This window comes from Microcebus murinus, chromosome 2 (assembly GCF_040939455.1).
Source record: "Microcebus murinus isolate Inina chromosome 2, M.murinus_Inina_mat1.0, whole genome shotgun sequence".
Classification (NCBI taxonomy): Eukaryota; Metazoa; Chordata; class Mammalia; order Primates; family Cheirogaleidae; genus Microcebus; species Microcebus murinus.
The window spans coordinates 27,394,641-27,407,483 of record NC_134105.1 but is presented as its reverse complement, the minus strand read 5'-3'; the positions used below and the strand labels follow the sequence as shown (position 1 = coordinate 27,407,483).

Genomic DNA, 12,843 nt, shown 5'->3' with positions numbered 1-12,843 from the left:
CTCAGTTCTCTTTTCTGAAACTGATTGATTGTCTCCTATCTGAGGCTTTGCTCCTACTCCCAGGCTTTTTTTTTTTTTCCAGCATATTATGGGGGTACAGATTTTAAGATTTCAATAAATGCCCTTTCCCCCCCTCCCCCCACAAGTCTGAGTTTCCAGCATGACCATCCCCCAGATGGTGCACATCTCACTCATTATGTATGTATATACCCGCCCCCCTCCCCCCTGCCCAATACCCTATTACTATAGTACCTATGTGTCCTCTTAGGTGCTGCTCAGTTAATACCAGTTTGCTGGTGAATATATGTGGTGCTTGTTTTTCCATTCTTGGGATAGTTCACTTAGTAGCTCTAACCAGGAAAATATAAGATGTGCTATATCACCATTGTTTCTTAGAGCTGAATAGTACTCCATGGTATATATATACCACATTTTATTAATCCATTCTTGGATTGATGGGCACTTGGGCTGTTTCTACAGCCTTGCAATTATGAATTGTGCTGCTATAAACATTCGAGTGCAGGTGTCTTTTTTGTAGAGTGTCATTGGATCTTTTGAGTAGATGCCCAGTTATGGGATTGCTGGATCAAATGGTAGATTCACTTGTATCGCTTTAAGGTATCTCCATATTGCTTTCCACAGAGGTTGAACTAGTTTGCAGTCCCACCAGCAGTGTAGGAGTGTTCCTCTCTCTCCGCATCCACGCCAGCATTTGGTATTTGGAGACTTTTTGATAAAGGCCATTCTCACTGGAGTTAAGTGATATCTCATTGTGGTTTTGATTTGCCTTTCCCTGATGATTAGAGATGTTGAGCATTTTTTCATATGTCTGTTGGCCATTCTTCTGTCTTCTTTAGAAAAGTTTCTGTTCAAGTCCTTTGCCCACTTTTTAATAGGGTTATTTGTTTTTTTCTTGCTGATTTTCGTGAGTTCTAAGTATATTCTAGTTATCAGCCCCTTATCGGATGCATAGGATGCAAAAATTTTCTCCCATTCTGTAGGTTGTCTGTTTACTTTCATGACTGTTTCTTTGGCTATGCAGAAGCTTTTTAGTATCATGTCCCATTTATTTATTTTTGTTGCTGCTGTGATTGCCTTTGGGGACTTCTTCATAAACTCTTTGCCTAGGCCGATGTCTGGGAGAGTGTTTCTAACATTTTCCTCTAGAATTCTAATAGTTTCATACCTTAGGTTTAAGTCTGTTATCCAGCATGAGTTGATTTTTGTGAGAGGTGAAAGGTGTGGGTCCTGCTTTAGCCTTCTACAAGTGGCTATCCAGTTTTCCCAGCACCATTTATTGAAAAGGGATTCTTTTCCCCAGCGTATGTTTTTGTCTGCTTTGTCAAAGATTAGATGGCTATATGAGGATGGTTTTATATCAGGATTCTCAGATCTGTTCCACTGGTCAATATTCCTATTTTTGTGCCAATACCAGATTGTTTTAATTACTACAGCTTTGTAGTATAGTTTGATATCTGGCATATTAATACCTCCCATTTTGTTTTTGTTGCCTAGAATTGCTCTTGATATTCGGGGTCTTCTTTGGTTCCATACAAAGCGTAAAATTATTTTTTCTATATCTGTGAGGAATGCTGATGGGATTTTAATAGGTGTTGCATTGAATCTGTAGATCAATTTGGGTAGTATAGACATTTTAATGATGTTGAGTCTGCCGATCCATGAGCATGTAATAGATTTCCATCTGTTTACATCCTCTGCTATTTCCTAGGTACTTTAATTTCTTTGTTGCTATTGTGAAGGGAATTGAGTCTTTAATTTGGTTCTCAATTTGATTGTTGTTGGCGTATATACGCAGTCAAATGCTCTACCACTGAGCTATACCCCCTGTTGGCGTATATGAATGCCTCTGATTTCTGTGTATTGATTTTGTATCCTGAGACTTTACTAAATTCATTTATCAGTTCCAGGAGTTTCTTGGTTGAATCTTTGGGGTTTTCTAAATATAATATCATATCATCAGCAAACGGTGAAAGTTTGATCTCTTCTGCCCCTATTTGGATACCTTTAATTCCACTTTCCTGTCTGATTGCTGTAGCCAGGACTTCCAGCACTATGTTGAGTAGAAGTGGAGATAGTAGGCAGCCTTGTCTACTCCCAGGCTTTTAAATATCTTTCTCTTTATGTTCTTCCCTACATACTCAACTTTTCTTTTTTGCAGGAATTTTGGGTTTTTGTTTGTTTTTTTGAGACAGAGTCTCATTCTGTTGCCTGCGCTAGAGTGCTGTGGCGTCAGCCTAGCTCACAGCAACCTCAAACTCCCAGGCTCAAGTGATCCTCCTGCCTCAGCCTCCCAAATAGCTGGGACTACAGGCATGTGCCACCATGCCTGGCTAATTTTTTCTATATATTTTTAGTTGTTCAGCTAATTTTTTCTATTTTTAATAGAGATGGGGTCTTGCTCTTGTTCAGGCTGGTGTTGAACTCCTGACCTCTAGCAATCCTCCCGCCTCGGCCTCCCAGAGTGCTAGGATTACAGGTGTGAGCCACCATGCCTGGCCCGCTTCCAGGAATTTTCTCCCTCCAAATATACCCAAGAACTAGCCTACTTTAAAAGAAAAAAAGTCATCAACTCAGAAGTCCACATGTATTGCTTTTTCATCTCATCTCTAACTCCACTTCACCTTTCATTTATTCACCTTAATCCAGACCTTGACCCCAGCAGCCCCCTGAAACTAGTCTTGCTAAGTCATTAATGAATCCTTAGCTGCTGGATCCAGTCATTTCCCTAGTCCTTACCTTCCTTGTTTTCTCTGACATTTAACATGTTGATCATTCTCTTTCCCTTGAAACCCTTTTTTTCCCTATCTTTTCTTCTTCTTCTTCTTCTTTTTTTTTTTTTTTTTTTGAGACTGAGTCTTGCACTGTCACCCCAGCTAGAGTGCAGTAGCATCATCATAGCTCACTGTAACCTCGAATCCCTGGGCTCAATCTATCCTCCTGCCTCAGCCTCCCAGAGTGCTAGGATTAGATTATAGGCATGAGCCATCGCACCCAACCTTGAGACCTTTTTTTGCTTGGCTTCTATGACATCATTCTTCTTTGCTCCTCTTCCTGTAAGAGTTATTATTTTATTGAACACCTACTATGTATTCACTATATTAAAATGCTTTACACAGATTATTCCTAATCATTGCAATAACCCTAAAAATATAGATTTTATTTCCTTCATGTTATAAATAAGGAAATTGAGGCTTAGTGAGTTTAAGCAATTTTTCTTTTCTTTTTTTTTTTTTTCTTAGATACATACTCTCAGAAATAAGCAATTTTTCTAAAGTTATATAATAAGTGGCAGAGCTGGGACTTGAACCTGATCTTTATTTAGTATACAAGTAAAGTCAGCTATTATCTGGGTAGCAAAGGCTCCTGCCACAGACTTTCTTTTTAGCTTTCAGACTATATGACCTACTGTCTCCTAAACATTTCCACCTGGAAGTCCTAGCAGCACCTCAGCCCAACTCATCATCTCACCCCCACCCCCATCCAGCCCCAGATTGGTAGTGTGACCCTCTGTCTATTCATCTAGGCCCTAATCTTGGGGGTTGACCTTAGCTTTGCCTCTTTTCCACCCCCTCCACTGCTCAGCACCTAGTTGTCACCAAGCTGGTCATTCCTTTCCCCTTGAGTTCTCTGAATTTCATCTCACAGTGTCCACTGTCACTTCCCTTGTTCAGGATCTTTTCTACTCTCTTCCTGGACTATTGTCCCTCTTCCCTTAATTTCTGTCTCTTCTACTCTCTAACCTTGCAGTACATCCTCTACAAGGCTACCAGACTGATCTCTCCTAAACCCCAAACCTGATTTCTTTGCTGTCTTGGTTAAAACCTGTCAGTGGCTCTCAGTGTCCTATTCCTCTACTCCATAGCATAACTAGCGAGGTATTACTTTATTTTTCTATACTTTTCTCCTTCCAGTTTCTCACATACAGCAGATGTTTCTGGTTCACTGTACCAGGACTTTTATTCATCTCTCCATGCAGTTCCTATGCTATTCTCCTTTTTTGGAATGCCCTTCTCTTCCTGGTTTGCCTGAGGAACACCTTTTCAGCTCATCCCTAAAAAATAAACAAGCAGAAAACATCCTGAATTCCTAGCTTCTAGCCCTTCTCTGATTTCCGCTCTGAGAGAGGTTTCCTGTTCCCAAAGCACCCTGTGCACATATCCGTTGTAGAACTCAGCACAGTGTATAATAATTTGTACACACCAGCTTCCATACAAGTAGTGCTCCTTAAATGCAGAGATTTGTGTCTTGTTCACTTTTTTTATCCATGGGATCTAGCATATTGCTTGGGAGGTAGCAGTTTAGTAACTATTGAATATTGTAATAGCAATAGTATGGTTGGAGCTAGGGAGTGATACTTTGGAGAAAGTTTAGGATTTTTTTTTTTTTTTTTTTTTTTTTTTTTTTGAGACAGAGTCTTGCTTTGTTGCCCAGGCTAGAGTGAGTGCTGTGGCGTCAGCCTAGCTCACAGCAACCTCAAACTCCTGGGCTCAAGCAATCCTGCTGCCTTAGCCTCCCGAGTAGCTGGGACTATAGGCATGCACCACCATGCCCGGCTAATTTTTTCTCTATATATTAGTTGGCCAATTAATTTCTTTGTATTTATAGTAGAGATGGGGTCTCGCTCTTGCTCAGGCTGATTTCGAACTCCTGACCTCGAGCAATCCGCCTGCCTCGGCCTCCCAGAGTGCTAGCATTACAGGCGTGTGAGCCACCGCGCCTGGCCTGGAGAAAGGTTAGGGTTAAACATTTATGCACATGAGGATGTTGGTTAAAGCTTGAGAGTAGGCATGGAGGCTCACGCCTATAATCCCAGCACTTTGGGAGGCCAAGGTGGAAGGATCACTTAAGGCCGGAAGTTCAAGTCCAGCGTGGGCAACAATGTACTGTGCAAGAAATAATAATTAGCCAGCATGGCCATGCAAACCTGTAGTCCCAGCTACTCAGGATGCTGAGGCAGGAGGGTTGAGTGAACTCAGGAGTTTGAGGCTACAGTGAGATATCATACCACTGCACTCTAGTAGCTTAGGCAAAAGGTAGAGAACCCTGTCTTAAAATAAATAAATAATGGGAAAAAAGCTAAAGTAGATAATGCTAGTACCTTGATATGTATTGCACAAATGATTTACAAAGTATTTTCACAAATTTTTTTTTTTTTTTTTTTTTTTTTTGAGACAGAGTCTCGCTTTGTTGCCTAGGCTAGAGTGAGTGCCATGGTGTCAGCCCAACTCACAGCTACCTCAAACTCCTGGGCTTAAGCAATCCTCCTGCCTCAGCCTCCCAAGTAGCTGGGACTACAGGCATGCGCCACCATCCCCGGCTAATTTTTCTATATATATTAGTTGGCCAATTAATTTTTTTCTGTTTATAGTAGAGACGGGGTCTCGCTCTTGCTCAGGCTGGTTTCAAACTCCTGACCTGGAGCAATCCACCCTCCTCGGCTTCCCAGAGTGCTAGGATTACAGGCGTGAGCCACCGCGCCCAGCCTTTCACAAATGTTTTATCTCACTTTCTCCCATCCAAAAACACTGTGAAGAGAGGCAGAGTAGACATTAATATTTGCATTTTGGAAATCAAGAACTTGAAGCTCAAAGAAGTGATTTGCTCAAAGTCTCAAACAATAACATAATTCAACATAAGAACTACGTTGAAGTGCCAGAATTCAGTCTTCTGCTGCCAAATCTGATGCTACTTCCACTGGGACTGCATCAGTATAGATATGGGGAAGGTTTGGAATAGACAAGTTTTGGAGTACATCTACATTTAGAGGTCAAGGGAAAGGAGTGTCTCAAAGGAGGAGATAAATAGTGGCCCAGGCCAGGTGTGGTGGCTCACACCTGTAATCCTAGCACTCTGAGAGGCCAACGCAGACAGATTGCTCGAGGTCAGGAGTTCAAAACCAGCCTGAGCAAGAGCAAGACCCCCAAGTCATGACTGTGTTGTGAAGAACATGTCTTCAGAAGGGGAGGGTATCATCAGAGATACCTTTGCACACAGTCAAGGAAAGTAGGGAAGGATGAAAGAGTTTGAACATCAGGAAGTTCAAGAGAATAATTTTATATAGTGAAGCCACCTTGCCAGGTGGTTAAGAAAAACATGGGCATTGAGGGAAATGGAGGTACGTATGTCGACTACTCTTTCAGGAAGTTTGGTAGTGAAAGGAAACATAAAGGCTGATAGTTTGAGAAATGTCATACCACCAAATATTGCCAGAAATTTACAGTACATTGTTGTCATTTTGAAGACTTGAAACTATCTAGTGGAAACTATCTATGGAAATACTGTTTGATGATTAAGTATATAAATTTCAGGATGTTTTAGACTCAGTTTAACATAGGTTATTTCTTACATGTTTATAGTACCAGAGGGCAAAGTTTTTAATCATACCTTAAAACAAAGTGAAGATTTTATTTGAATACAGTTAACTGTAACAATGTATGTCCACCTTTAACCTGAAAATACCGTTAAATTCATTTTGAATATTCATCTACATACAAGCTTATCTCTTCCTCCTCACTGATTGTGTGTTGTCCATGTGTGACTTGATCAACAGGAAATTTCCCCACTTTGCTGTTAGAGATTGTTTTCTGTGTTTAGGGTGAAAACCCATGTGTATTATCCACATCGCCTGGGAACTAAGCTCTGGGGGGGTGGAGGTGGGGAGTTAAGCCTTGAGCAGCTCTTTTGTCTTACTGATGAGGTGTCCTCTGTCTGCCAGGTGAAGCGGTACCAGTGCACCTTTGAGGGCTGTCCCCGCACCTACAGCACAGCAGGCAACCTGCGTACCCACCAGAAGACTCACCGAGGAGAGTACACGTTTGTCTGTAATCAGGAGGGCTGTGGCAAGGCCTTCCTTACCTCTTACAGCCTCAGGATCCATGTGCGAGTGCACACGAAGGAGAAGCCATTTGAGTGCGACGTGCAGGGCTGTGAGAAGGCGTTCAACACACTGTACAGGTCGGCCTCTCCACTGCTCTGCCAGCCTTTGACTCTGACCTTGTCGTGACTGCAGAGCTCTTTCTTCTTGCACAGGAGAGAGATTCACTTTCAGGACTTCAAAGAGCATAGCTGTGCTCAACTATTTAAATGCATTAAAGGAACTTGTTGCTTAAAGGTGGACTTCTCTTGGGTGGGTTAGAAGTGACAATACATCTGTGTTTAGATTTGCATCTCAGGGAGTGCATTCTGACCTGGGCATTTTAGTGGGGATTTGGCATAGAGTACTATCTCCCTTCAGCTCAGGATCTTCGTACTAAAGCTTTTGTAATTTCGTTTCCTACCTCACCTTGAAGATATTAGTCTTCAGTATTGGGTGTAAAATAACAGAAATAACAATAGCTAACATTTAAAAAGCACTCAGTGTGGGCAGGCACAATTCTAAGTGCTAATCCTCACAGTCACTGATAGCTAAATGGAAGCACAGAGAGACTCTGTAACTGGCTCAAGGTCCCCTATCCAAGTAGGATCTGCGGCCAGGTTTTGAATCCTAGTCAGTCCCCAGAATGACAGCCACCCCACTATGCTATCTACTTCTCTGAATTTCTTTGGGCAAAACATTTTGGATGCTAATAAGTTACAGATGTAGAATTCTTATGCACTTGATCCTGAAATACATTAGGCTGGCATGGGGAGGCTTATGGTACTTTTTGACAAAGAGGATTTTTCTGGGATATTTTGCAGGCTGAAAGCACATCAGAGGCTTCACACAGGGAAAACGTTTAACTGTGAATCTGAAGGCTGCAGCAAATACTTCACCACACTCAGTGATCTGAGGAAGCACATTCGAACCCATACAGGAGAAAAGCCATTTCGGTACATCTTTACGGTTTTCTATTTATTCCTGACTAGGTTTCAGCTGGGTGTCTTGATATACTCTGAAATTCTTCAAAGAAGAAAGAAAACTCCCTTCACTAGTTCTTTCTTTGGCAGTATTAGCTCGCCCCAGGGTAACCATAACAATTGCTGCAGTTAGAGGAGTGCTGATGGATTCCAGGAGCATCCTTACTCTGTGAATGATGGCCTTTCTGCCTTATTTTTCCCCTTTATTTTAAAGAAGCATTTGTTGAAACTCATGTATGTGGTAGGTACTTCTGTTAGTGCTAGAGAAATACTCAGAAGCAGGCTGCCATCTCGAGAACCTTAGTCTAGTGGGAAAGAACCACAAGTTAGTAGTATCTGAGTTTGTGAGATGCCCAAAGTGCCCTGAGCACAGAGTAGGGATACCTACCTAAGAATGAAGGTGGGAGGGGAAGAGGAGACAGAAGGGGAAATAGGGATGGGAATGCTTAAGTTAGTGGTGCAGGTATTTTATTTTGTTACTTGTTCAGTTGTTTTGTAATATCTCAAGTGCATATATACAAACAAAAAAAATCCTTTTTTTTTCCCTTTTATTTCATCATATTATGGAGGTACAAATATTGTTAGGGTTACAAATATTGCCCCTGCCCCCTCCTCCCTTCCCCTAATGTGTCCAATCCCCAGGTGGTATGCACCACATACGTTATATAAGCATACACCCCTTTCCTCCTACCCCTTCCCGCCTGCCCACCACCTGATAAAAAGGTTTTTTTTCTTTTTTGTTTGTTTCTTTTTGACATTTTGGATACATTGTATATCTTTGCCTCTCCCTAAGAAGGGTTAGAGTTATGCCCTTCCACTCCAAAATTGCTTGCCACATCCCTAAGATTGGGTCCCCCCCCCCTGGAATCCCTGGTGAGAATTGCCACCATTGGAAAACCGTAGTTTTAATCAGTCAGTACCAATTTCATGGAGAATGGATGTGGGGCCCATTTTCCATGTCTTGTGTCGCCTCACTTTGGATAACGGGCTTAAGCTTAATCCAGGATAGCATAAACGGTGCTAGCTCACAGTCATTTCTTAGGATTGAGTAATATTCCATTGTGAACATATACCTCATTTTAATTATCCACTCATGAATTGACGGGCACTTGGGTTGTTTCCATGACCGTGCAATAGTGAATTGTGCTGCCATAAACATTCAGATGCAGATGTCTTTATAATAGAATGTCTTATGCTCTTTTGGGTAGATGCCCAACAATGCTATTGCTGGGTCGAATGGTATTTGTATTTCTAGCTGTTTGAGGTTTTTTTTTTTTTTTTTTTATTTTTTGAGACAGAGTTTCACTCTCTTGCCCCAAGCTAGAGTGCCGTGGTGTCAGCCTAGCTCACAGCAACCTCAAACTCCGGGGCTCAAGCAATCCTTCTGCCTGACCCTCCCAAGTACCTGGGACTACAGTCATATGCCACCATGCCTGGCTAATTTTTTCTATATATTTTTAGTTGGCCAATTAATTTCTTTCTATTTTTAGTAGAGATGGGGTCTCACTCTTACTCAGACTGGTTTCGAACTCTTGACCTGAGTGATCCTCTGGCCTCAGCCTCCCAGGGTGCTAGGATTACAGGCATGAGCCACCGAGTCCAGCCAAAACATCCATTTTTATTTATATATGTTAACATGCATACATATGTATATAATATATATACTATAAGCTTGAAGGACAGACTTGTATCATCTACTTTCTTCTCTATTCATAGCATAGAACAGGCGTCCTCAAACTACGGCCTGAGGGCCACATGCGACCCACCTAGAACATTTATCTAGCCCACTGGGTGGTCTTTTGTTTTCTTTTTTTTGAGACAGAGTCTTTGTTGCCCAGGCCAGAGAGAGTGCTGTGGCATCAGCCTAGCTCACAGCAACCTCAAACTCCTGGGCTCAAGCAATCCTGCTGCCTCAGCCTCCTGAGTAGCTGGGACTACAGGCATGTACCGCCATGCCCGGCTAATTTTTTCTATATATATTAGTTGGCCAATTAATTTCTTTCTATTGATAGTAGAGATGTGATCTGCTCAGGCTGTTTTTGAACTCCTGACCTCGAGCAATCCGCCTGCCTCGGCCTCCTAGAGTGCTAGTAATTTCTTTCTATTCATAGTAGAGATAGGGTCTCCCTCTTGCTCAGGTTGGTTTTGAACTCCTGACCTTGAGCAATCCGCCGGCTTTGGCCTCCCAGAGTGCTAGGATTACAGGTGTGAGTCACCACTCCTGGCCAACATTTTTAATGAGATAATGAATTTGTAGGCCGGGGCGCGGTGGCCCACGCCTATAATCCTAGCACTCTGGGAGGCTGAGGTGGGCAGATTGCTCTAGGTCAGGAGTTCCAAACCAGCCTGAACAAGAGCGAGACCCGTCTCTACTATAAATAGAAAGAAATTAATTGTCCAACTAATATATATAGAAAAAATTAGCCGGGCATGGTGGCACATGCCTGTAGTCCCAGCTACTCGGGAGGCTGAGGCAGAAGGATCGCTTAAGCCCAGGAGATTGAGGTTGCTGTGAGCTAGGCTGACGCCACAGCACTCTAGCCTAGGCAACAGAGTGAGACTGTGTCTCAAAAAAAAAAAAAAGAAAAAAGAAATTTGTAAGGATCCCCCTAAATGTAATATAGATAGATGTATTGCTAAAAATGACCCATAAACAATCTTTGAATTTTGCAGAAGATATCACTCTTATATTCAAGGCACTAAATATGCTGACTATCCATTCTCAAATCACTCATCCCATTAGGATACTTAGAAACAATTTAGGCTGGGTGTGGTGGCTCACGCCTATAATCCTAGCACTCTGGAGGCCAAGGCAGGCAGATTGTTTGAGCTCATGAGTTCAAGACCAACCTGAGCAAGAGCAAGACCCTGTCTCTACTAAAAAAAAATAGAAAATATCTGGACAACTTAAAATATATAGAAAAAATTAGCCGGACATGGTGGCGCATGCCTGTAGTCCCAGCTACTCGGGAGGCTGAGGCAGCAGGATTGCTTGAGCCCAGGAGTTTGAGGTTGCTGTGAGCTAGGCTGATGCCACAGCACTCTAGCCCAGGCAACAGAGTGAGACTCTTGTCTTAAGAAAAAAAAAGAAACAATTTACAAGTCTTCAGAAATCATCAATTCTTAGATACCAATTCAATGTAATTGTTTTTAAATTACAGATGTATTCCTGAGCCATGGCCCCTTTAACGGCAAGAGTAGTTAAAATTATAGTTGGTGACTTCTGTATCTGCGGTAAAGTTTAGGTTATTTTTTCCCCATAGGCTGCTGAGGGGACTCTGATTTTTATTCAGTCACATGCATGTATTTTTGTGATGATTACAGCTGCTAGTTTTTTTTTAATATTAGATGAGACTTTAGACAAGATGAGGATTATATGTAATCAAAAATGAAAATGCTTTAGAGAAACTTTCTATTTAAAGAAATAAAATAGTTTAGTTTGTAAGAAAATGTATTCATTCATGTAAGTAATTATGGAATTCCTGCTATGCCCAAGAACTACAGCAGGTGTAATGAGCGATATGGACCCTACCCTCAAAGAGTTGACAACCTAGGAGAACAAATAACAAATATACACACAGAGATAAACTAAGATTAGAAATGAGAGGTGCTGTGAAAGAAGCATGTTAGATAAATGCCTTAGGAGTTCTGAGGAGGGAAAGAGTTCTTCTAGCTTTGGTTATCAAGATGGTAAAAGAGAAAGAAGTAGATTTTTTTTTTTATTGAGACAGTCTCACTTTGTTGCCCAGGCTAGAGTGAGTGCCGTGGCATCAGCCTAGCTCACAGCAACCTCAAACTCCTGGGCTCAAGCAATCCTACTGCCTCAGCCTCCCTAGTAGCTGGGACTACAGGCATGCGCCACTATGCCCGGCTAATTTTTTCTCTATATATTAGTTGGCCAATTAATTTCTTTCTATTTATAGTAGAGGCAGGGTCTATTTATAGTAGAGATGGTGTCTCACTCTTGCTCAGGCTGGTTTCGAACTCCTGGCCTCGAGCAATCCGCCCACCTCAGCCTCCCAGAGTGCTAGGATTACAGGCATGAGCCACGGCGCCCAGCCAAAAGAAGTAGATCTTAACACACAAGATAAGTTATTACAGCTTAGCTGTTTTGACTGATTTTGTTCTAATACTGAATTTCAAGCCTCTTACATACTTGCGAGAGCCACCTTACCCACTCTTGATATTCCTAGTAGTCCACTGGCAGTAGGTTTTCCATATGAACTCTCACTGTCAGTAGAGTTCTGTTAAGTAATTCATCAGAAGGCTTTCATTGTCAGAGCTCTCAACATGGGCCTTACCTGTAGGACAAGAAATATTTCTCCTGGGCTCTCAGGTCCCTTTGATCCCAGATACTTTTTCAAGGACCTCTCCTCATTCCCATTTCTAAAACCAGTGGTATTGATCTGATCTTAGTGTTCTGAACATTTGTTTTAGTTTCTATTTACAAGAGGTTGAGGATTAAGGTCTGTTAGCTAATGACTTTGTTTCTCTTTGCTTAAACAACTTATTAAGGTGTGATCACGATGGCTGTGGAAAAGCATTTGCAGCAAGCCACCACCTTAAAACTCACGTCCGTACACATACTGGTGAGTTCAGGCCAATTTTTATTTTTTATTTTAACTTTCCTCAAGCCTATAACTATCAGTGTTTCTGTAGAGACCTGCAGAGCGAGGTGGAGAGGGTGAGCCTAATCAGCTCAGTCTTCACCTGCAATGTTTGAGTTTCTTTCAGAGGTGAAAGGATCTAAAGGTGGGACTCAGGAATTCAACCTTAAGAAATGAAAATAATACAGAGATACCCTAAAAAAAGAGCCTATGAGAAAACTAATCTTCTCTTTATAAACTTAGCAGCAGCAGGCCATTCCCAGTGCTTTGCACTGCATTAAGTTTTGAGACTGAGATGATTGACATGTAATTTATTCAACTCTTAACAACTATTACCTGGACTCTCTTAACAATATTTACTTTCCTCTTTTAGGGAAGG

At 41.8% G+C, this 12,843-nt stretch overlaps 1 protein-coding gene across 2 annotated transcripts in view; it reads left to right on the top strand.

Annotated features, from left to right (window-relative positions):
• The window catches only part of MTF1 (metal regulatory transcription factor 1), a 51,780-nt gene that overhangs the window by 17,205 nt on the left and 21,732 nt on the right, over window positions 1-12,843 (top strand). For both annotated transcript variants that reach the window (XM_075996780.1, XM_075996777.1), the window contains exons 3-5: window positions 6,737-6,975; window positions 7,699-7,830; window positions 12,373-12,446. In XM_075996780.1, coding sequence (XP_075852895.1) covers window positions 6,737-6,975; window positions 7,699-7,830; window positions 12,373-12,446 — 445 coding nt within the window. The remainder of the gene's footprint in view (window positions 1-6,736; window positions 6,976-7,698; window positions 7,831-12,372; window positions 12,447-12,843) is intronic.